At 45.6% G+C, this 24248-nt stretch overlaps 2 protein-coding genes across 8 annotated transcripts in view; one reads left to right on the top strand and one right to left on the bottom strand.

Moving 5' to 3' along the window:
* Per3 (period circadian regulator 3) overlaps positions 1-12436 on the top strand; it is a 47067-nt gene extending 34631 nt beyond the window's left edge. For 2 of the 7 annotated variants that reach the window (XM_075944576.1, XM_075944571.1), the window contains 7 exons: positions 517-690; positions 2668-2898; positions 3715-4397; positions 6309-6396; positions 7391-7559; positions 8217-8364; positions 10138-12436. In XM_075944576.1, the coding sequence (XP_075800691.1) occupies positions 517-690; positions 2668-2898; positions 3715-4397; positions 6309-6396; positions 7391-7559; positions 8217-8364; positions 10138-10221 (1577 nt within the window). In that variant the 3' untranslated portion in view covers positions 10222-12436. The remainder of the gene's footprint in view (positions 1-516; positions 691-2667; positions 2899-3714; positions 4398-6308; positions 6397-7390; positions 7560-8216; positions 8365-10137) is intronic. The other 5 variants (XM_075944577.1, XM_075944578.1, XM_075944574.1 and 2 more) reach the window with 4 other exon arrangements.
* A 2115-nt stretch (positions 12437-14551) lies between these two features.
* Uts2 (urotensin 2) lies at positions 14552-21021 on the bottom strand. Its single transcript, XM_075945322.1, has 4 exons — positions 20919-21021; positions 18846-18956; positions 17467-17510; positions 14552-14725 (listed from the first exon to the last, which is right to left on the bottom strand). The coding sequence occupies exons 1-4, from the start codon at positions 21019-21021 to the stop codon at positions 14612-14614; spliced, it is 372 nt and encodes a 123-aa protein (XP_075801437.1). The 3' UTR covers positions 14552-14611.
* Between the last annotated feature and the right edge of the window lie 3227 nt (positions 21022-24248).

The following is a 24248-nucleotide window of genomic DNA, read 5'->3' as shown; positions in this document are numbered from 1 at the left end:
ATTAAAGATGTTCATTAGCTATAGGAGTTTCCTGGTAGAATTTTTGGGCTCTCTTATGTACACTATCATATCATCTACGAATAATGATACATTGACTTTTTCCTTTCCAATTTTTATCCCTTTGATCTCCTTCAGTTGTTTTATTGCTGTAGCTAAGACTTCAAGTACTATATTAAATAGTTATGGAGCAAGTGGACAACCTTGTCTTGTTCCTGATTTTAGTGGAATTGCTATGAGTTTCCTTTCCATTTAATTTGATGTTGACAATCGGCTTTTATTATGTTTAGGTACGTCCCTTACATCCATGATCTCTCCAAGACTTTTATCATGAAGGGGTGTTGAATTTTGTCAAAGGCTTTTTCAGCATCTAATGAGATGATGATGTGGTTTTTTTCCCTCTGTTTATGTGGTGGATCACAGAATCCTCTGTGTGGCTAATAGTTCTGTTTGTCGGTTACTGACTACTGTAAGCGTCCACTTAAGATTTTTTACTCTAAGTTTCTCATGTATCACCAGAGACTGAACAGATCCTGAACAAACCTCAAAAAGAAATGCCAACAACTGGACCGTCCACAGATGCTGAAGGAGGTGCTGCGTGGTCCCTGTCCCCTGCTGCACTAAGCACGGGGTCTGGCAGAAGCCAGTGCAGCTGCAGCGGCACCACTGTCCATGTCCCACCCCTACACTCAGGTACCACCTTTGCCTTTTGATGAGAAAAGAATCCATTAATACCATTTGCTTAGTTATGAGTTTGGTATCTTAACCATTGTTCCCTGACTTTTATCCAGTAAACCTAATTAAGAATGTCGCCGTGTTTGTGTTGGTTATGTATTACAGGCTATTTTTGTTACGTATGCTGTGTGTTAATCGGGTCAGTTGAGGCATGGAGCTCCTAGAGCTGCTGGGCACCGTGGGGCCGAGTCCTCTGTGTTCGCCATTGTTAATGTAGTTTCCTGTGGACCGCATTGGGTTCTGTTGATTCAAAATAAGTCAGAGCCCATTTCTGGAGGTGGCACAGCCTTGAGAGGTGGGAAGGGTATTGGGAAGCCAACCACAGCACCCACCGTGATCTCTCCTTTTTTTTTTTTTTTTTTTTTGGTTTTTTGAGACCGGGTTTCTCTGTAGCTTTGGAGCCTGTCCTGGCACTAGCTCTTGTAGACCAGGCTGGCCTCGAACTCACAGAGATCCGCCTGCTTCTGCCTCCCGAGTGCTGGGATTAAAGGGTGATCTCTTCTTGAAACAACTTAGAATCCGTGTACAGGTGCATGCAGGTGCACATGTGAAGAATCCGTGTACAGGTGCATGCAGGTGCACATGTGAAGAATCCGTGTACAGGTGCATGCAGGTGCACATGTGAAGAATCCGTGTACAGGTGCATGCAGGTGCACATGTGAAGAATCCGTGTACAGGTGCATGCAGGTGCACATGTGAAGAATCCGTGTACAGGTGCATGCAGGTGCACATGTGAAGAATCCGTGTACAGGTGCATGCAGGTGCACATGTGAAGAATCCGTGTACAGGTGCATGCAGGTGCACATGTGAAGAATCCGTGTACAGGTGCATGCAGGTGCACATGTGAAGAATCCGTGTACAGGTGCATGCAGGTGCACATGTGAAGAATCCGTGTACAGGTGCATGCAGGTGCACATGTGAAGAATCCGTGTACAGGTGCATGCAGGTGCACATGTGAAGAATCCGTGTACAGGTGCATGCAGGTGCACATGTGAAGAATCCGTGTACAGGTGCATGCAGGTGCACATGTGAAGAATCCGTGTACAGGTGCATGCAGGTGCACATGTGAAGAATCTGTGTACAGGTGCATGCAGGTGTACTTGTGAATGATGTGAATGCTTCACTGCATGTAGAGTACGAGATGGCTGTGTACTGTTAAATTCCCCAAGGAGTAGGAAGTGGGGTGAACTGTAGGCTAGTGTTTTTGGAGAAAACAGTCAGTGGGCAGATGAGCCTCTGTGTTCATGCTTATTTCTCTATGCATAAAGAAAGTTAAAGGACAGAGAAAAAGAATGATTTTCTGTGGGAGAATAAAAAAGAGCTGGGTAGGTAGTGAAAGGGACAGGAAGAATTTACTAAATTTGTTTTTAAAACTTGGTGTTTGAATTATGTGAACATGTTGCCTATTTAAATAACTAGTTGAGCCAGGGATGATGGCACACGCATTTAATCCCAGCACTCGGGAAGCAGAGGTAAGTGGTTCTCTGTGAGTTCAAGAATAGCCTGGTCTGTATAACAAGTTCCAGGACAGCAAGGGCTCCATAGAGAGGCTTCATCTCAAAGAAACAAGTAGGAAAAATTCAAAGGCTAACTGTGCTGGCACACACTTGTAATCCCAGTGTTCAGGAGGGTCACAAATTCAGGTCAGGTGGGTTATGTAGTAAGTTCCAAGCTCTGTTTCTAAATTAATAATTTTGATCAAAAATCAAAAAATGTAAGGACATGGAAAATGTTTATAATAGCAAGATCTAAATAAATGTCTTATATTATTATAATCATACATTAAAGTGAAAGAAAGACAAGAGGAATTTCTGTACTGTACTGATATTTTTATATTCCAACAATTATGTTTGTCGAAATTTGTTGAAAGGCAACTACAAAATAAAAAAATAAATAATTGCTATTAATTATTAAATCTGTCTTCTGTGATCTTAGCAGAGGGTGTTGACTTAGCATGTAAGCCCTGGACCCTGAGAACACAGCCATCGGCCCTGACTGCGGAAGAATTTGAGCACGTGGGGCTCACAACAGCTGTCCTCTCCGCACACACGCAGAAGGAAGAACAGAGCTATGTTGACAGGTTCCAGGAAAGGATCCTGACCTCACCCTACAGCTGCTATCTGCAGAAAAAGAGCAAAAGCAATGCTAAGTACTCCTGTGTTCAAGGTAGCTACATTTTAGAACATAGCCCTTTCGTTGTTGGATTATTATAGATTATATGCAGGTTGAACTGTACTACTGTGTCAGTGGGAGATTGCTTCCAGGAAGTACTACCTGACACACACCCAAAATCACAGACATTCAAGGCCTACTACATATCAAAAGCCATAATATTTTGCATGACCTGCTCACATCTTCCATGTCCTTTAACTTTTATTTAACATTTAATATTCCATTATTATAGGATATTATTATAATTGGATGGACAATGGGGACCTTTGTATATGATCATTTTTTTCTGAATATTTTCTGTATGTAGTTGGCCAGACCTGCAGGTTTGGCACCTGTGGCAGTGTAGGGCCAACTGTACCAGGGAAAACTACGGGTTGGTTCCAAAAGATACCAAGATGCTACAATCGCTTATTCCACAGTTTACCTACAACCTTATTTGAATCTGGACCTGAGAACAGTTTTATAAGAAACCTACTAAGGTGCTGGAATTGATTTATTTAGTGTATTAGTTTTTACCAGAATTTTTGTTGAGTTAGAACAATGTTTTGTTATTTTTACAATAGTTACTATTGGCAAAAACTTCATTCATTAGAAAGTGTTTAAAATCACCTGCAACTTTCTCTCTTTGTTGTTACTTTTCTGTGACATGCCTCCTCCTTTTTTTTTTTTCCCGAGACAAAGTTTCTCTGTAGCTTTGCAATCTGTCCTGGAACTAGCTCTTGTGGACCAGGCTGGCCTCGAACTCACAGAGATCCACCTTTCTCTGCCTCCCAAGTGCTGGGATTAAAGGCTTTTTTATCACTTCATCAGGCTCTCCTAAGCAGACCAGATGTGCTGGAAGTGGGAGACGGAAGCACAAACGGAAGAAGTTGCCAGTGCCTTTGAACACCAGCAGCTCCAGTGCTGACTTTTGTTCCCATGTCAGAGGACTCCTTCCCAGTGTGCAGCCCTGGAGCCCTTCTGTTGTCTCCTCCCCGCATCCCTCCAGCCTAGCTTTCCCATCAGCCCTGGTAGCTCCCAACCAGGACCCCTGTCTCCTTTCGTCTTTTCCTCTCGAAGTTGCCTCTCTGGGAGTAGGGAGCTCTGCAGGCTGGGCAGCTGCCGCTGAATGCCCGCCTCTGCCCGCTGGCCCACAGCCTATTTCAGCTTTCCCCTCTGCTTACTTGGACACGTTCATGACCATCTTCCTGCCCAGCCCCCCAATCTTCCCTCTGTGGTCAGCATCATTCTCCCCATATGCATTCCTGGGGGCTGCAGGTTCTTCTGAAATGACACCCTTAGTACCAGCAATGGCTCCACACCTGGAACCAACTTCTTCAGACCACAGCCACGGGAGAATAGAGGAAGGCTGGGAGACACACGGCGAAGAACATCCATTTATTAGTTCAAGGAGCAGTTCGCCTTTACAGTTAAATTTACTCCAGGAAGAAACGCCTGCCCCATCTGAATCTCCAGATCCAGTGAGAAGAGCTGCTGGCCCAGAAGTTGAGTGTGTAAGTGGTGCCGTCAGTACCTGAGTGAGTGAGAAAGTCTGGACCCTTTAACCAAGTCCGAGGCTCAGCACTGGTAGCCTAGTCACTAGGGGATGATCCGCCTCACAGCTGGACTAAGCCCTGCTCAGTGTGAGCGAGTGTGTCCCTGTCCACTTGTAGAGCAGAAATGAAGGAATCATCTGTTCTTGATGCTTGGGGATGGTTTTCACAAAATACGTTTTTCAAATTTTTTAAGTGTGCTAGGTTTCCTCTACCTTTTAAAATTTGATATCCAGGTATTAAACTTAACATGTTCATTCCTTACAAATTAAAGCCAATGTTGTGGTCAAGTAAGGGGAATAAGCCATATGACAGGATATGAATTTAGAATTCATACTTTTAAAATTTTTAGTCAAAATAGAACTATATCATTCTCCCGTTTGCTTCCCTTCAGATCCCCCTTACTCTCCTCAAAATTATGGCCTTTTATTATTGCTGTTGCTGTTGTTAATAGGGGTGTGTGTATGTACCCCTAAATATATAAATACAAAATATATGCATTCTTAAATATTTAAATACTATATATACATATTCCTAAATATGTAAATTCAATGTGCTCAGTCTATATAGTGTTACCTTTATGTTTATGATTTCAGGCCTTACTACTTGGTACTGGGTAACTAATTGGAAGACTCTTCCTGGGAAAGACTATTTTCTCCCATTCTTGGCATTGTAGTTCCGTGTAGTTTTTTGTCTAGGGTTGGGGCCCTGTGGCTTTTCCTCCTTTCCTGTTGACTTGTCTGTTGGTGTTGTCCTTCTTCAGGTCTTGTTTAGGCAGCCATACCATTGAGACTTTATGGATATAGCTTCACTGACATTTTGTTTGTTTGTTTTTGTTCTTTTGGGGGGTGCGGTTCAAGACAGGGTTTCTCTGTAGCTTTGGAGCCTATCCTGGAACTAGCTCTTGTAGACCAGGCTGGCCTCGAACTCAAAGAGATCCACCTGCCTCTGCCTCCTGAATGCTGGGATCGAAGGCATGCATCACCATTGCCCGGCTTCCCTGACATTTTTTAGTAGGCACAGTCTCACAGCAGATATTCTGTTCCTCTGGCTCTTAAAATATTAATGCCTCCTCTTTGGAGATGTAGGATTCATGCTTTTCTGTATGTACACATAAAGCAGGCATGTGTGGATGCGGTGGAGCCACTATCTGGCATCATCAGAAAGCAGGCAGCTTATCCTTCCATGCTTATACATGTCATTTTCAAAACTGAAAAATTTGAGATAAATATCCTTTAACTTTGCAAACTCTACTTTAAAAAGCATTTCCAGATATATTTATCACTTTACTCTTCAGAGTCTGTCATTCCTGCATTTAGGTGTAGACTCAAAGCTAAGTATTTTAGCAGCCTGAATGTTGTATGCAGTAGGTGCATGCAGTGCCCTCAGAAGCCAGAAGAGGCAGCTGGGTCCCCTAGAGCTGGAGTTAAAGAAGCCCTGAGCTGCCTTGTGGGTCCTCTCTAAGAACATCAAGGGCTCTTAACTGATGAGCCATCTCCCTCCCTACACTCACTTCTGAGAGCCCGAGTGAATAAAGCTTGGGGGGCTAGGGAATAAGACCGCAGCTCAGCACTAGATAAGTGGTTCAGTGGCTAAGCATGCTTGCAGTGCTGCCATGGGGGCCAGAGTAGCCCCCAGCACACCTATCAGCTTACTCCTGTAACTCCAGCCTCAAAGGTTCCACAGTCTTTGTTGGGTCTCTGCAGACACTTGGTCACCTATACATAACCCATTTTTTAAGTACATTTTATTTACTTTTGGTGAGGGTTGGGGTGGGTACTAATGTACACAGTGTGCATGTGGAGTCAAGGGACAACTCGGGGGGATTTGGTTCTCTCTGTACACCAGATGCCTCTGTGTCTTCCCTTCCAGCACTGTGTCACAGGGAACGATGGCAGTAGGAGCAGTGACCTGGCCACACCATCAGTGCACCAGGAGTCTCTGTCTGCAGCAGCCTCAGGTAGTCGACCAGGAAGAACGGCTTTTCACACTATTCCCAGATCACTTGTCCAAGGCCTTCGAGTTTGGACACCAATGAATAAATACAGAAAGTTTGGGGGTTTCCCAACCCTTCTTTTTGTAGGCTTTCTTCGGGGCATGCTTATATTTGACAAAATTAGCATTGGTATAACTGTTATAATCACCACTTAGAATATTCCTGCTGCTCTAAAAAGTTCCTCTATAGCTGTTTATAGTCTGTGTTGGTGACTTTTCTTATTACTGTAACAGAAAGTCTGTCTGAGGCAACTTACAGGAGGAAGGACTTGTTTTCATTCATGGTTTGGAGGGTCCAGTCTATCGTGGCAGGGAAGGAATGGAGGCAAGAGCATCTTGGGCTGAGGTGGAGGGACCCAAGCACAGCCCACACGAAACACAGAGCTCAGACCTGGAGTGAGGCCATGTTACAACCTTCAAAATCCTACACAGACACACATGCACACACGCACACCCAGTGATCCACCTCATATCCCCTGTCCCAAAGTTTTCATCACTTTCCAGAACAGAGCCACAAGCTGGGAACCAAGTGCTCAAGTGTGTGCCTGTGAAGGTGTTTTATATTCGGACCGACAGTCCACCCCTGCACTGGTCCTCTGTCCTGGCATTCTGATGGTGTGCTTACTGCCCTTCGGTTTCTGTAGTTCCACACACCCAGATAACAGTGTGAGGGCTTTTGTGTCCAGAGTCTCAGAACAATGCTGTTGAGATTCATCTTTATTGCATGTATTGGTGGTCTGTTCCTTTCTGCTGCTCTAGAGGATTACATTGTGCAGATGGTATTGGACTGTTTCTGGCCTGGGCCTGTAATGCTGTGAGCCATTTGAAATAGATCATTTGTGTCTGGTTAATGTGTGTAGAAACTGCCACTGCTGGGATGGGTAGGTAGTTGCTAGAGTCTGAAATCTTTGACAAATAAACTTCTGACAGGTGTTTTCCACTTTGCTGATCTTTGATAGGAAGTGTACACTTCAGTAGCAGTGACTATTCTGGAATTTCTGAAAACGGACAGAGGTCCCAGAATAGACAAAGAAATGAAGCCTTGCCCGGGGTGGCCGAAGAGTCTATCTGGAGAATGATAGAACAAACACCAGAGCGTGTTCTCATGACATACCAGGTGCCCGAGAGGTAAGAGAGCACTTCCGAAAATGCAGCTGTATGTTTGGATGGTTTATTTCTGTAACTCAAAAAAATTTATATTACCATTTATTTATATTGTTCTGTATACGTCTGTGAGTGTGCCATGACACATGTGGAAGCCTGACCTCTTTCCAACGTGTATATCCCAGGGATGAGACTCAGGCCACCAGGCTTGGTGAGCAGGGAAGTACCTTCTGTGCTGTGTGTATGTAGATGTCAAAGGACAGCAGCAGTCGTCACTCTTGGCCGAAAGGGCCCTCTCTTTCTCAGATATCTCACTGGCTGTTTTGGGGTTTGTTTTTTTTTTTGTTTTTGTTGTTGTTGTTTGGTTTCTAATATGATTTTTAAATGTCTTATACACAGTCATAGAAAAATGTGTTTATAAATTTATTCATTTAAAATCAAGCAGCAAATGACTTGGAGAAGGACTACAGTTGTGCATGTGCAGACCCCACAGAGCAGACAGGCTGCTCACCCGTGCCCCTAGCAGAGGAGGCGGAAGGAAATGCATTTCTTGATATGCTTTGCTTAAACATCACACTGGGTTTCCAACCAAGAAGCAGACAGTTCGGTTATGTCACGAGTCAACAGCTAAGAGCAGCGGTGGAAGGGAAGGCTGTTCTCATAGGCCTTTGCTGTGTTCAGGAGAAGAGAAGAGGTGCTGAGGGGAGACCTGGCAAAGCTCAGCAGCATGGAACAGCAGCAGCCCCAATTCTCTCCTGCTCAGAAGGAGGAACTGGCCAAGGTGTGCTGGATCCACAGCCAGACTGCCCCTCAAGAAGGACACCTCCAGGTAAGCACGTAATTGTTCATACAGCGACTGTTCTGCACCAGGTGACAGGTGCCCTTCACCTTCACAGTCACCTTTGTATTCCAACAGCAGTGTGCGTGTGAAATAGCTAGCAGTGTGTTCTAGGTTTTGAGAAGTGGTCTTCCTAACACTGTTGGTGAAGTTCCTTCTCTTCACCTCCGGAAGGGCACAGTCACAGGCCAAAGTACTGTTAAAGCCAAGGCACCCGGACACCAGTGAGTTAATTGAGCTTACATACAGAGCATGGGTGACCCAAAATGGCCACATCATCAAAACCATCTCATCCTAGTGTGAATGGTAACTTCATAGCATAGCTCCACAGGTGGTCTCCCCCACCCGTCAGCAGCCTCCCGCCCCACCCCGTCAGTGCATTCTGCACTCTGTAGACTCTGGTCACCTCCCTAAAGCACAGGACACCTGAGGTGAAATTGCATAGGACTGGGAGGAAAGGCTAGGGTCTAAAGTGAGGGTCTCATGACTCTCTACCCCGTTTTTTTTCTGTGAGAGAGTGTCACAGGCCCCTTCGCTCTCTCATGAGTAGGTACAGCTCTTTCCTTAGGCTTGTTAGACAGCATGCCACTACCATGACGACATAGTTCTCTTCCACCAGTTAGAAAGCTGGGGTGGTAAAGACACTACCCTGACATGACCAGCTGAGGGAAGCTCTCAGAGATACATGGTTCAAATACTATCCCTGTGTGGCAATTTAACTTCCAAATACAAGAACAGGCCCACACTGCAGGGAATTATCTCACCATGCAGGAGCTCTGCTCCTCTGGAGCTCCACAGCCTAAAAACACGAACTCCAGTCATTTTAAGCATTAATCTCTTATGTTATATAACAGACTGGCAAGCCAGGGTTGCAGCATCAATACGGCTTGAGTTACCATCCTTCTGATTCAGTCTGTAGTCTCCCTTGTCACTTCCTTTCTTTTTTTTTTTAATTGTTGTGTTTTATGTGTATGGGTGTTTTGCCTACATATGTCTGTGCACTCACATGTGGGCTTGGTGCCCTCAGAGGGCAGAAGAGGGCACCAGAGCCTCTGGAACTGAAGTTAGAAGTGGTTGTGAGCTGCCCTGTGTGCTGGGGATCGAACCAAGCTCCTCTGCAGTAGCAGCCAGTGCTCTTACCCACTGAGCCATCTCCAGCCTCCCTCTTCAGCTTTTCTTACACTGCAGGTATGGTGAGGTCATACCCCTCCCCAGCCTTTGTTTCTCCCTTACTTTCTAAGGAGCTTTGCTAGATAAAGGATTCTTGGCGGATGCTTTCATCTTGTTTGTGTATTTCCTTTCTCTGCCTTCTATGCTGGTTAGGTTTCTGTTGTTGTGATAGACGCACCATAACCAAAAACAACTCAGGAGGAAAGGCTTTATTTCACCTCACAGATGATACAGTCTACAAAAGGAAGTCAGGACAGGAACTCAAGTCAGGAGCTGATGCAGAGGCTTGTGGAGGAGTGCTGCTTGCTGGGTTGTTCCCCATGACTTGCTCAGTCTGCTTATTATAGCATCCAGGGCCACATGCCCAGAGGTGGCACCACCCGCAGTCACCTGGGCCCTCTCACATCAATCATTAATCACAAAAGTGCACTACAGACTGCCTACAGGGCGGGCTGATGGAGATATTCTCTCAGTTGAGATTCTCTCTTCCCAGATATGTCCAGGTTTGTGTCAAGTTGACAGAAGCCAACCAGCACATCTTTTTTAGATGACATTAGCATCACATAACACATTTTTCTTTGTTCTCTTTTGGAGAATTGTGTCGCCTGTGAAGACAGAGGTTCAGTTGGTGACACTGGAGAGGCCTGTGAACATCAGGCATCAGAAGACACCAGATAAGCAACTGTTCACACTTTCTCCAGGTCTTGTGGGACACAAAGACATCTGTATTACTTCACTAAACTCTTAAATGACAAAGTCATCAACACTAAGATTTTCCCCTTGCTTTTGTTTTGTTTTGGGTAGCACTGGGTGTCAAACGCAGGGCCTCCTTGCACACGCTAGTCTGGCGCTCTCCGCTGCTGACCTGTATCCCAGCCCTCCCTTCTCGGTTTTTAATAGGTGACATTTTCCCAATCTCTGACCTAGCCATCTTCTGAAGGCACCAGATTGCCTCTGAGGAGGTATGTGTCTGAGAAGATTTGATTTCAGAAGTCACTCTGAATAAGTTCCAAGCCTTAGTCCTGTTTGTTTTGTTCTGTTGCTGCAAAGGCATTTTCCCATTGGAATACTTGAATTCTGTCTGTAGGCTGTGTAGTTCACATGATGTTTTCCATGAATTTAACATATTGATCTAGGCTTTGTACAGCGTGGTGCTTCCCTTCATGGTTATGATAAGACATTCCACCTTTCTCACAGAACATTAGAGTGCATTGTTCCCTAGGAAGTGCGGGAGTCATGGATTTGGTTGTTTGTCCCCATTCTTGTCCATGCACTTCCTGTTGATGTCAGCCTCTCATGGAAACTCCTTTTGTAAGGTCTGGCTGCTTGAACAGGGCTTACTCTGGAGAGTTGAAATCAAGCCTTGCATGTTAAAAGAGCTGCTTACTCAGCCAATCGTATTTTTTAAAGGTTTTTTTTGTTGTTGTTATAAAATAAATGTGAAAAGTTTTTAAAATCATGTTACTGTTATTCTGGAGATATATATGCTTAAATGCTCAGTCTAACAGTTAACTTTTTCTTTTTGCTGAATTTACACAAAGAGGCCTTCATGCCGACCAGAGGCCAGATTGTCATTGCCTTTCCTTTGCCCTTGAACAGGGTTTGGGGCCTACAGAGTGAGAAACTACACTTAGGGGAACTCGGTGGTCCCAGCCTTCGGGATTGCAGCTCTGTCTCGGGAGTGAGCATGACTGTTTACCTGTTTGTCTGCTCACTGCCCAGTGCTCTAGACTAGAGACACCCAAGATTCCTTCTTCAGCTTCCAGTGACTGTGGAATCCACCCCGTGCAGCTCAGGGGAAGGAGCTGGCAGGAAAGGCGGTCTGCAGTCTCCTCTCATGAACAGTACTTCCAGCAATCTAATATAGTTTTCTGTTTTGTTGCTTTGCTTTGGTTCAAGAAAATACTATTTTCTCTGACAGTTTTTAGCTGTTGATAAATGTCCTGTCATTCTGATCAGGAGAAGGTCATGATGACTGCTGGCCCAGTGCTCCAACTCTGTGGCTTAGACTTCTTTTATAAAATAATGGTTTTTCAGGATGGCAGTCCTATCAGAAGGTGTCAAAAAACATTCTCAAGTGCTGCCTATGACATTCTTAGAATTTTCTGGTATTGCATAGTTCCACCAAAGGTTCCTGCTATGTGAATCGAGACTTCTCATAGTCTACTCCATCCCAGTAGATGGGGATGTCAGAGCCTGCGTTGGTCATGCTGGCCTTCTCCAGTGAAGGGTTGTGGTATTTGGAGCTACTGGGACCATTCTGCATCCATGCACACGTACATTAGACCTGATGTTCTCTGGTAGGATGGGCCCTTTCCTGTTGGTTCTGAGTACTTGTTTCATCTGCAGCTCCTTATTTCTTTGCCTTAGTCACCTCTTACGGAGTATGTATTATCCAGGCTTGATTTGAAACTGGTGCTTGTAATTTGGAAAGCCCTTAACCAAGTCTCCCCTCTGCTAGCATTGCTGTCAGTGCACTCAGAATCCCTGCTGCTGGGGTGGGTCGAGCAGAGCTTGCTGCCCCCCATGGGGGCTATACCCGGTGGAAACCGTTGTTCAAGCTTACTGACTTTTGTAGTATTAATAACTATAGAGTTGGTAACAAAAGTATGTATTGTAGGCTTCAATGTTTACATAACTCTTTCCCCCAAAGCTTTCTTTTCTTGGGTCATAGGTCCAAATTTAAGAAAACAAGATGTTGTGTGAATGGATTAAATGAAACATCATTATAATTTCACAAGGTGGTAAATTTTAATCAAATTAGCAGTTTGTTTATAATTATTATGGATTTGCTTGTACTTTAATGGTTATTAATCTTTCCATTGGTTATCTTTTTTGAGTAAAAACAATAAACAGTGTATGCATAAAAGTGGAGAATGTTCTTCATTGTATCAGCAAGCCCTGAACATGCGTGGTGTCAGCCAGAGCTGCTTCCTGGGATCCCCTGAGCTCCCCCTCCCCCCACCCCGCAAGCTCAGCATTGCCACTCTCACGGGTGTTTGCGCGCCAGTTTGTCTCCAGTCGCCTCTGGAAGAAAGACCCTTCCCAGTGTGTTTCATCCTCATCTGAGCCCTGAGAAGACTCCACTGAGTCCTGGATGTCTGTGTATGTATACACATGTATAATGCCATTCATTTATGCCAGTTTAGTAAAACTATCAAAATTATTTCTGAAGCTTCTGTAGGGTGAGCTTGTATTTTACAGTCTGAATGTTACTTAAAGCAGCAAAATCTAGAAATCAAAATATGGAGCCAGACCCTGGAGCTAGCAAGGCCTTAGATCTCATGCCTTTCCAGTCATGTGTTCCTTCCACTGATAACAACAGCAAGACAAACATAGCCAGTGTTTACAGCCTCTGCCCCCGGCTGCCCCCTCTTCCCTTTATGGCAGCCCATGGTGGCTGTTCTCACTGTGCAGGGTAGGCTGCTGAGGGATGAGCTTAGGGATCCATCATGAAAATCACCCCAAGTCACTGCACCTCCTGATGACTTCTAGATTATATTAGTACACTAGAAACCACTTAGGCTTTTGGGGGTTGCCAGTAGGGAGCTAGAACTAGTTTGATACTTAGATTGAAGAACCGTAATTCTCATTCTTGATTTCAGAATTGAGTCTACATGCCTGCTTTCCCTACCAAGCTGTGGCTGATGTCTAGATTAGGAAAGCTTTATCAGAGCTGTGTTTGAAGGCATTGGTGATGTTTGCTGACAAAGGTATGGGTCACGTAGTGTCCCATGATGGCAGATCTGAAGCTCTCCAGACTGCCACAGTTGTACATGGAATGCTAGTGTGTTTACACATATGTGGGTCTACTGATTCCATTGCACACCCGAACCTCTGCATCCCCTCTAAGAATGCAGGGTGTTTTGCCTTTAATGGCTGCAGTGGAAGTGAGTTTCAATACTTAGTGTGAGTCAGCCATGACCTTAACTCACAGAGGTTGAGAGCAGGGAAGTTTTCAAGGGCTCAGTGCTGCGACCTACTAAAAGTGGGAATCAGCACACAGACTTCCCCACAGGAAACAGTTCAGACCACTACCCAGGCCCCACTCCAGGTGCCTTTGTGTTAGAGCTTGAGTTTTTCAAGCTAAGGTACTGCCTTCCTGACACGTGGTAGAGTGCTTGGTTCATGAGCGTGGAACCCCGGATCCCATCCTCAGCACTACGGCCACTGGATGTGATGACATCTGCAACTTATACATTCATATATTCATTTTTAATGGTTGAGAAGATGTCCTAACAAAGTAATTTATTTTTGAATCATTTATAACTTGAGACACTTTTGGATAAATCTTGGTGCCTTTTTCTTCTTACTCCGTACTGTGTGCTTCTGCTTTTCTTTTTTCCCCGGAGATGGGGTTTCTCTGTAACTTTGGAGCCTGCCTTAGAACTCACGCTGAAGATCAGGCTGGCCTCGAACTCACAGAGGTCTGCCTGCCTCTGCCTCTGCCTCCTGAGTGCTGGGATGAAAGACATGTGCCACCATCACCTGACTTCGTTTATTGCTTTGCTAATAACTGGTCTATTGGCATCAGTTGTTCTGAGTGTGTGATGCTTTGTGTTTTGCTTTTGTAGTAGCCTCACACCCACTAGGTAAGAGCTCTACCAGTGAGCCACACCCCCCAGGCCAAATAAGAGACGTGGTGCATTTTAGAAGTAAAGGGGAGGGGCACTGCTGGAGTTGAAGGTGGAGAGGAAAGGTTGTATACGACCAAAATGCATTGTACTCATATAGGAGAGTTTATTGCTTTACTTAGACATTTTTGCAGTGCCCAGGATGGAACAGAGAGCTCATGTTAGGTAAGCTGTCTGCCACTGAGCTACACCTCCAGCCTAACTTGTAGATTTCCAGGAAATACTAAGGATAATGGGAAGGAATACAGGTTATAGATTTTCAGGATGTTTATTTAAGTAAACTTGACCCCGTGTGACACTTGTGAAACATTGAGGATTTATTTCTCATAATAATGAAGAAATGGGGTAGTTAGCCAGATTTTTCTTCAGGCATCTTCCTTGTTTAGTTTTCTAAAGTGGTGGTTCTGATGAAGTAAATTGATTCTTGTATTTCTTCAAATGCAGTATTTCCAGAAGCACTCCGAGACAGTCCCATGTTGCTTATGTTGTTTCCTGGTTCTTGCCAAAAGACGACTCAGTACAGTGTTAGAATCTTGTCCAGAGAAAGCCTGAAACCCAAAGTTCAGAACAATAAGTAACCCTCATGAGGGCTCCTTGGAGCGTGTGCTCGCTCTCTCTCTCTCTCTCTCTCTCTCTCTCTCTCTCTCTCTCTCTCTCTCTCTTCTTAACCCTGTGGTTGCTAGAGTCCCCCTATCCTCTCAGTTATAGAGATTTGTATTGGTATGGATCTTGATTTATTGATACAAATTTAAAGTCAGTTTTGTTATATGTATGTTGCTGCTCTTAATCAAGGTATTGTGTTTTTGTAGCTCATTTAAAAATGTAGTGTATAATTAAGAAATACAGGCTAATAGATAATCATCTATAATAGTCAAGCTCGTAGTCAGTTAAGTTTTCTAGATATAGAGAGATATATTTCAGTTATATAAATAATCTCATAAAACCTTTCAAAGACGTATGGAATATGGAATTTAAAATGTTTTAAGAACTAAAGTCTTTTCATGACAATGAGACATATCTACTCCTGACACAACCAATCTACTTTAAGAGGATAACGGGTATCAAAGAGGCTCCTTATGGAGTTTATCAGCCATTTGGGCAAGAAACTGCTCTTGCCTGGACTGCTTGATGGTTTGCTGTATGAACTGGACATGCAGGACCCACAGAAAATCACTGCTGAAGCTGCTTAAAGAAGGTGACACAGTCCTTTGGGGTTCCTGCTTCATGAAAGAATCTGTCAGACATTCTGCAGGACACAGAAGAAAGTGACTAACAAACTGCCAATATAGGCGGAACTGTCTTTGAAATTTCCTGCTTCATAGAAAAGTCTGAAGATATCTTCAGTAGGCTGAAGATGGATGCTCCAATGATACAGAAGAACTTTGGGTGACTGTCCAGGCAATAAGAGGTCTTTGTCAATTCTAGAGTTTTGAAACTTGCTTACAATGCACTTCCTGTTTACTTAGGTAATATTATATCCTTCTGGAATCTTTGATGGAGTTGAAGACTATATAGTTATAGCTTTCTTTAGTTACGATAAAAAATAAAGTAGATACAAATATTTTAACTAATTCTTGCTTGATACCTATTGTGTTAAATGTAATTTTACAATGTTAAAAGTTAAAACCTTCCTTTTTATTTAGACAAAAAAGGGGAGATAATGTGAGAAGTCCTTCTGTATATGTGTTGCTTTTATTGGTTAATGAATAAAGAAGCTGCTTTGGCCTATGGTAGGGCAGAGTAGAGCTAGGCAGGAAAACTAAACTGACTGCTGGGAGAAAGAAGGCCGAGTCAGGGAGACACCATGTAGCCACTGGAGCCGACAGACACTGGTAAGCCATAGCCACATGGTGATACACAGATTAATAGAAATGGGTTAATTTAAGATGTAAGAGTTAGCCAATAGAGCTAATTGGCCAAGCAATCACTTAATTAATACAGTCTCTGCATGATTATTTCCAGTCTGGATGGCTGGGAAGCAAATGAGCAGCCTCTGCCAACACTCAGTGACCATTCTATGTTGGCTTCTGTCGGTGATTAGTTCTGGACTCTTAATCTTCATTGTCACATAGATCTTACCTGTTAAAACTGGCTTCTTTTAAAGGTAGAGCAATGCCATAGTTTTCTTCTTATTCTAGAATAAAGTGGGCACACCCTACATATATGGTTTTAGGCCTTAGGAATAATCCTTGTACTGGATTGTTTTATGTCAACTTGACACAAGCTAGAGTCATCAGTTAGGAGGGAGCCTCAATTGAGAAGACGCCTCCATAAGATCTAGCTGTAGACAAGCCTGTGGGGCATTTTCTTTATTAGCAATTAGTGGGGGAGGACCCAGCCCATTGTGGGTGATGCCAGCCCTGGGCTGGTGGTCCTGGGTTCTATAAGAGAACAGGCTAAGCAAGACATGAGTTCAAACCAGCAAGCAGCTCCCCTCCATGACCTCAGCCTCAGCTCCTGCCTCCAGGCTCCTGCCCTGTTTGAGTTCCTACCCTGACTTCCTTCAGTGTTGAACAGTGATGTGGAAGTGTGAGCCAAATCAACCGGTTCCTCCCCAGGTTGCTTTGGTCATGGAGTTTGATCACAGCAATAGTAACACTAACTGGACTGGCTTCTGATTAGAAGCATGTAAACATCTGAGTGAAGACTTTTCTCTAATGGCTCACAGAATGTCCCCTAGGGGCTTCAGGTGCTGCTCACTGTCTCTGGGATCTCATGTCAGGGTGGTCGCTGCCAGAACGCTGGTGGCTATTACAACCTTAGAGGTGTCCCTGGTCCAGATCCATGAATGCTGATGTCATGATTTCTCAGGAGACATTTACATAATCATAAACACTGACTGTCAGGGCAGAAGGCAGGGTCCCTGGAGAGACCCCTTGGAAAGCATACAGTGGTCCCCACACTACACCACACCCCAGCCTTTGCATCGCAGGGTGGTGCCTTGTGGTGCCCCATACTGACTGCTTATTGGTCCCTGTAGGTGCCAGCCTAGTTCTGCTGCTGCTGGGGCCACGTGGCACGGCCGTGGACGGCAAATGCAGCAGGGGCCTTCCCTGCCGCTCCTTCCCTTACATGCCACTGTCATTCACCTGGAACAGGTGCTTGTCAAGTCCATGTTACAGTCATACAGTCTATGAAACAGTTTAGAAAAAACATTCTGGAAGAACACTGGCCAATCACTATAAGATGTGATTTCCACCAAGAACACTCTTAGGTCATGAATTAAGGGTTCTGTAAAATTGGTTATGAGAACTTCAGCCTTTCGCCCTCAAAAACCAGAGTTTCTTACCTTTCTCAAGCTTCCCCTTGGGGTGGGAGTATCATCACTGGGATCTGGAAAACAGTTTGACAGTTTCTCTTTTTAAAGCAAGGATGCACTGCGCAGACCAAGCCAGCCTCACAGAGAAGCAGCTGTGGCGTTTGCTACCATACCCAGCAGCGTTGCCACCACACTCAGCAGCCATGCTTATTTTAAAACCTACAAAATCTAAGATTCCAGGGCTGGGGAGGTGACCCATAGTGCACCAGCTGCACAGGCTTGAGGACCAGTGTCCAGGTCCCCAGAACCCATATCACAGCTGGGTGAGCATGGAGGCCGTCTTGATCCCTTAAACATTTGGGAGGTAAAGACAGGGTCCCTGCGACAGGCTGGCTAGCTAACACAGCTGGAGACAGGCTTCAGTCAATGAAGAAAGCTAGGGAAAAATCCAACTCTGCCCCCCACACTCACTTGGGCCCACACAATACACGCACAGCACACATGGAAAGAAGAAAAAATATAACATCTCTAAATTATGTGTAGTTTCCAGTCCTGTGCACACTGAGGCAATGTGAACTTGAACGCAGGCAAGGATTCTGACTTCAGCACTTTGTTTTTCTCATTAACCATTCCTAGTTTGTCAGAAACACAGTTGGACTGCCCGTGTGTCTCCTTAAAGACGCTCCGTATTGTGCCCAGGCGTTCTGAGCACTGGATCAGTGTGTGGAGAAAACGGTCAAGTCTGTCATCATTTCCATCAGGCGGTGTTTGTCGAATGGGGTCTCAGGCTGTCTGCAGACTCATGGGCTCACAGGTGTGAGTCACCATGTCTGACCTTACTCATCTCTCTGACCTGCTAAACATTTTACTTGCATTTTTTTGCATTGATTTTTCCAAGTCACCCCAAGAAGTCAATTTTTTTTGCTGCTGTTGATTTAGTTTGGGCTAGATATATAAAGTCATATTATGTGGCCTAGACTTGTCTCAAACTCCCAAACCTGCCTCAGCCTCTAAGTGCTGAGATTACAGGTGTGTGTGCACCATCATGCCTGGTATAGACTGTCCTTGCCACTCCTGTGTTCAGACTCAGAAACTGAGATACAGAGAGATTAAATTATTTGTGAAGATGGTAGTAAGTGGGACACAGAGATTCACAGTTGGTCTCGATGGCACTTAAACAGTCCATATGAAAAGAGTTCTGCCCAGCCTGGGGAGCCTGGGCTTGCAAGCACTTGCTGAAGCTGGAAGGCTGGACAGAGGATAGTGGACAGATAATGGAGGATGACTAAGAAGGGTTTTAGGAAATTTCACATAGTTGAACTCTGTAGAGCTTTCTCTGATAGCTAGAATAGATGACAACTTTCGTAGCTATGGTATTCACCCACCCACTTGCCCAAGAATGCCTTTACCTGCTTCGCTGAGGCCTCCACCTGCCTCTGTGCCCACTGTCTGTCGCAGCGTCTGCAGGAGGGCAACCCTCTCCAGCTCCTCCAGAGCCAGCCGAGCATCTTCTTCAAGCACTGTGGGGTAGAGACAGACAAGTTGTCCACCCTGGCCTTCACGTGGCCATCTCTGTTCCCTGTCTTTGGTGAGTACCAGGACGGGGAGGTGGATGCCGGAACTCCAAGTGAGGAAATCAGTGATCTGTCTCGGTGGCATTTAGCAGAAATAAAGGTGCTACACAAGCCAGCGGGAGTCCAAAAGTGAGGAACATGTGGACCACCTTTCCCTGCCATCGTGGTCACCCTACCACCTGCCTTGAGCAGGAGGGGACCCCAATGCCAGTTTGGCTCAGGAAGTCTAGTTGGGCTCATCATCTCCATTTATCCCCTTCTGAGGTCTATGAGTGGGAGACAAAAAAGGAGGGCGGCACCTCCGCTGCACCTCGCTGCGGGGATTCACTTGAGGCTTCAAATGCTGCATTGTGACTTCTGTGTGAGGTGTGACCGACACCCAGCGTGTATGGGGTGTGTGTAAGTGAGGGAAACGTAATGTAAGGGATGCATGGCAAGTATCCTTGGCGTGTGTGCTATGTGCAAGCTGTGTGGGTAAGTGTGTGGTGTGAGGGCAAGTGCATGCAACATGTGTGGCAAATGGGTGTGAGGAGTGAGAGCAGGTATGAGGTGTGCTTTCTGCACAGGGTGTGTGCTAAATGTTCTGGTTGTGTATGCTAAGTGCATGCAAGATGTATGTGACCGGCAGAGGCTGGCAGTGGGACATGTCTTGGGCAGGTGCCAGCAGGTTGAGCTGCTCTGGGAGTCTGATCGGAAAGCCACTCATGACACTGGATGCTGCAGGCTGACCTCATCTGCAACCTTGATGGGAAGACAAGGAACAAAGCATTTTAATGGCAGCCAGGTGCACTCACGGTACTCCTGGAGAATGCCAGTGGTCACCTGCAGACTTTGATAACGTGCAAATGTCTGTGCTGCAGAGCATTTGCGGAGGGATGAACCCAAGGGAGCATTCTGGCAAAAACCGCTAAGTTTCCACCTGTTGGGACTTTTGAGTAAGAGGCTGCCTCATTTCAGCTTTTTTATTGTAGACGTTTGAAGCGCCGTCAGCACCTGAACATCCTGATTTCTTTTGGCGGTGTGTGCTGGCCCTTTTAAAATAGCAGAATTGGTTCCTGCCTGGTTTTGACCAACAGGCTAAGTGCCAATGTGGATTCAGTGACGCCAGCAGATGATTGGCAGAATGTGAGTGATGCTCAAACACGATCAGAATGCTGGCGGGAGAGCGGCGCAGACTAGGAAGTGTAACAGCAGTGGCTTGGAAGAGAACCTACTTAAGAAAATGTCCAAAAGGACCCAAAAGCAGCGAGCTGGCCCCAGGGAGGACGGTGTTACCACCAAGCCTTCCCACATACTAGAGAACCAGCTCCTTCAAGTCCTCTGACCGCCATGGTGTATGCACTAAATATTAAATCCAGTTAAATATTTATGAAATATAATACACAACCTAATTCCAAATTAAGGGGTTTTGGTAAAATTTCTAATTTTTTTTTTAGTTTAACTTGGACTTAAGTAGAACATTAATTAAAAAGAGAACAAACATGCTTGGCTGTCTGAGTCCAGCTTCAGCAGCCACTGTGCTTAACTAAGCCATTTTGTTTCATACAACACAGATTATTGCTCTCTAATTCTCATGACAGAATAAGGACCCATTAGTCTGTAGCTGGAGAAACCACTCCTACCCTCAACCAGTCCTCTCAAAATTGAAGGTAATGTTCTAAACTCAGTCCAATTTTTATAAGCAAAAGCTGACCACTACGAAAGTTTGAGTGCATTTGTGACATGAAATAAGCAATGCTGCCTGCCTGTGTTTAGAGAAGACCGTACCCATTGCTAGATCTAAGACACACAGTAAGAGCCCCCTGGTTCTCTCTTCAAAGCATCGCTGCACTTACAGAAGAGCCTTTTAGCCGGAATCCCTTTCCTCCTCCTGAGTGCCACCTAGACTGATAAACACAGTCGCCTCACCTGGACGCTGAGGAGCCTTCTCCCCCGTATCAGGGATGGGAAGGGACAGGAGTGGGTTCAGGAGACCCACGAAGAGCAGGCAGCAGAAGGCCAGTCTATCCATGACGATGGAGAAAAGTCCTGCCGGGCTTCTGCTCAGGAGAACTTCCGACTCTCCTCGTTGAGGGATTGCCCGTTTTATCTATCATCCTGTGACCTCAGATGTCCCCTCCAAAAAAATAAAATGAATTTATTGGCTAGGGAGGCTAAAAGCCAATCAATTTGCATTGATGTAATTTTTCAAAGTAGCAATTCATAGACAATAAATTTACTGGCTTGTGGACTGGTGTACAAAGTGGGCATTCAGGAAGCCCTGCAAAGTTTATAAATCTGGCAACATAAGGAACTCAGCCATAAATCACAAGTGAAAGACAGGGGCAGACATGATGCGGCCAAGGCAGAAGGGCAGAGATTTATGAGTAGTAGAAGAAGTGATGTGGGGTACGATGTGAAATATGTCGGCTTCCTTTAAAAAAAAAACTTCCATTTGGGAATAGATGAGTTGTCACGTTGTGTTAAACCCATCTGAAACAGCAAAGACGCATAGCAGGCATAGCTTGGCTTGAAGCTCAAGTCCAGCGTATGGACTTGGCTTCCTGTAAGATCCCAAGCACTCCAGTCTTCAGAGCAAGATTTCCTTAGAGTGGGCCAATATGATTAAGAAGGACTGAAGTACGTCTCCATGCTGCCTGGCCAGGAGCAAGCCTAGGCGGAGTCAGCTCAGCCCAGCAAAGTGGTACTGTTAGCAGTCAGTTCACAGCACCTCAGTTCTTTGTGTGTGTGTGTGTGTGTGTGTGTAGTAGCAGACAGCTGTGGTCCAACATGCCACAGGCTGAGGCAAAAGAATCCTGAATTTAAGGCCAGTCTGGTCTACATCCCTGAGTCTTCATTCAACCTACAGGTACCAAATTTACACCCCAAGCCCCAGTTGAGTCTGTAAGTTGGTTTACAGGGAAATGAGAGTAGGAGACAGTCAACCCAAGATGTGCCCTGTGGGGTTGGTATGGACTGTTATGAAGCCGAAAGTAGTTGTCTTGGGAAAGTTTGATTTTCTTTTCCTAAAGCGCTGTGCCGTAGGCTAGGGGTGCACCTACCTCATCTGGAGTGTTTGCATGAGGCCTGAGTTCAGTCTTCAGCATAAACCAGGCAGGTGGTGTGGTAATGCCAACACTTGGGAGATGGAGACAGGGGCATCAGAAGTCTAAGGTTTGTACATCTTCTTAAAAGTCTATGCTGGGGCCAGGCATGGTGTCCCACGCCCTTAATCCCAGCACTCAGGAGGCTGAAGCAGGCAGATCTCTGAGTTCGAGGCCGGCCTGGTCTACAGAGCAAGTTCCAGGACAGTCAGAGCTACACAGAAAAACCCTGTCTTTAGAAAGTAAAAACTAAACTAAAAGTCTATCTTGGATGTGTTTGCGTGTATGAAATCTGTGCACATATTCATGTAAATCATTCATGTTCCGCCATTGCCAACAGGTGGGGAGCAGGCCAATCAGTCTAGGGGTCTTTGGTGACCCTTGAGGACAATTGTGTGAGGAAGCAGTGAAGTCACCTTTTCCCTTCCCCAAAGTCTGGTGGCTTGCCAAGCTTTGTCATACCCTGGTGACTCAGGGGTCCTCCTGACAGTTTTACTGCTTGGCCTAATTAAGTTACTATGGAAGGCCTAGTCCTCAGTGAAAATTAGCATCCTTCCATAGGTTGTCAATGACAGTGTCACCTTGTCCCAGAAGTGCTCTGAGCTCTCACCCAGCCCCCGCAGTTGGTGTGTGACTGTAGATGCTGTCCTCTGAGCCTTCCTCAGAGACCCTTATCCCTCAAGAAGGTCTTACAGAAAGTGGGGGGGGGGGGTGGAAAAGGTCTCCAGACCTCGCCAAGGTCCTGACCATTCGACCACTAGCCCACTCGCCCTGCCCCCTCACAAGCTGCTCCCCCCACCAGCTGACCGACTCTGGGCAGCTGTAGGCAGTCTCAGCTGTGCACAATCTCAGGAGGCACTTAACACCTAGAACGCAGAGGTTAACTGGAGGACTCCACCTATCATGGGGTGAGTCTCGTCACTGACGGAGCTCCTGTTTGCCATCCCTCACTCATGTGCTATAAGCCCAATAAATTCATTGGTTTGCCAGGTTTAGCTTCTGCGGAACCACAGCTTTGGTCTGCGGTGGGTGGGAGCAGATGTTTGTTGGAACTTCCTCAGGTAGAGTTGGAACTATGTGAGTTGTGGCCCATGTGCGGTGGTGCAAACCTGCAGTCCCAGCGTTGGGGAGATGGTGGCAGGGGACTCTGCCATCCTGGACCTCAAAGCAAGACCTTGCCGCAAAACAAAGTCATAGGCCACTAACACACAGGGACTGTCAATGCATAACAACTAGGTAAGTCATTGTAGGGTTGTATTTCAGGTAGCTGGTTACTGGTTATTCCCGCTGCCCAAAGTGCTGTCCCCCAGACAGCTATAGAGCTAACTCGTTCCCCTACTTTAATGGGCAGACTTTATTTAAAATTGCAATCTGTGTTTCTCATCCTCATGTTGTGTGTGCATGTTACACGTATGTGTAGTCACATGTGAAGGGAGCTGTGCATGTGTCCCTGAATGAACACGGAGAGGTCAGGGGTCAACATTAGGTACCATCCTCAACAGCTCTTCACCATATTTCTGGGGAACTCAGCAATCACCTGGACTAACTGGGCAGCAAGCTCCAGGGATCCTCCTGTCTCCGCCTCCATTACCTTCTAATGTGATCCGCCCAGCATTGGGGTTACAAGTGTGGCAACTGCACTCAACTTTTTATGAGAATATGAACTCAGGACCTCATACTTGTCTTGTAAGCACTTACCCACAGAGCCATCTCTCCAGCCCCAACTCTACATTCTTAATGGAAAAACTTGCTCAAATTTGTAAGTTGGCATCCCCTGTGTTCTCATCTCCCTCAGTACGTTTTCAGTTTGTCATGGTCACAGTCCATGTCATGGTCTCTTGTGTTTTGCTTCCTGGGGCAATGATCCACACAGATGATAGTTATCCCAGGTGCCTGCCCACTCCTCACACACAGCCAGTGCCTAAGCACCAGTAATGCCTGATCCTTTAGCTCCTTAGCATAGTGCTTGGCTTCTGTGTGCGTCCCTTTCGACTGAAACCTGTAGCCTGGTTAGAATGGCCCCGTAGGCTCATCATATACTTGAGTGTTTAGTTCCCAGCTGGTGGAACTACCCAGGACGTGATGTGGGATGTCCTTCTGTATAGGTGTTGCTTTTACTGATTGATAAATAAAGCTGTTTCAGCCAATGGCTTAG

The sequence above is a fragment of the Microtus pennsylvanicus genome, chromosome 13 (assembly GCF_037038515.1).
Source record: "Microtus pennsylvanicus isolate mMicPen1 chromosome 13, mMicPen1.hap1, whole genome shotgun sequence".
Lineage (NCBI taxonomy): Eukaryota > Metazoa > Chordata > Mammalia > Rodentia > Cricetidae > Microtus > Microtus pennsylvanicus.
Note: the sequence above shows the minus strand (reverse complement) of the source record. Positions and strands in the feature narration are given on the sequence as shown.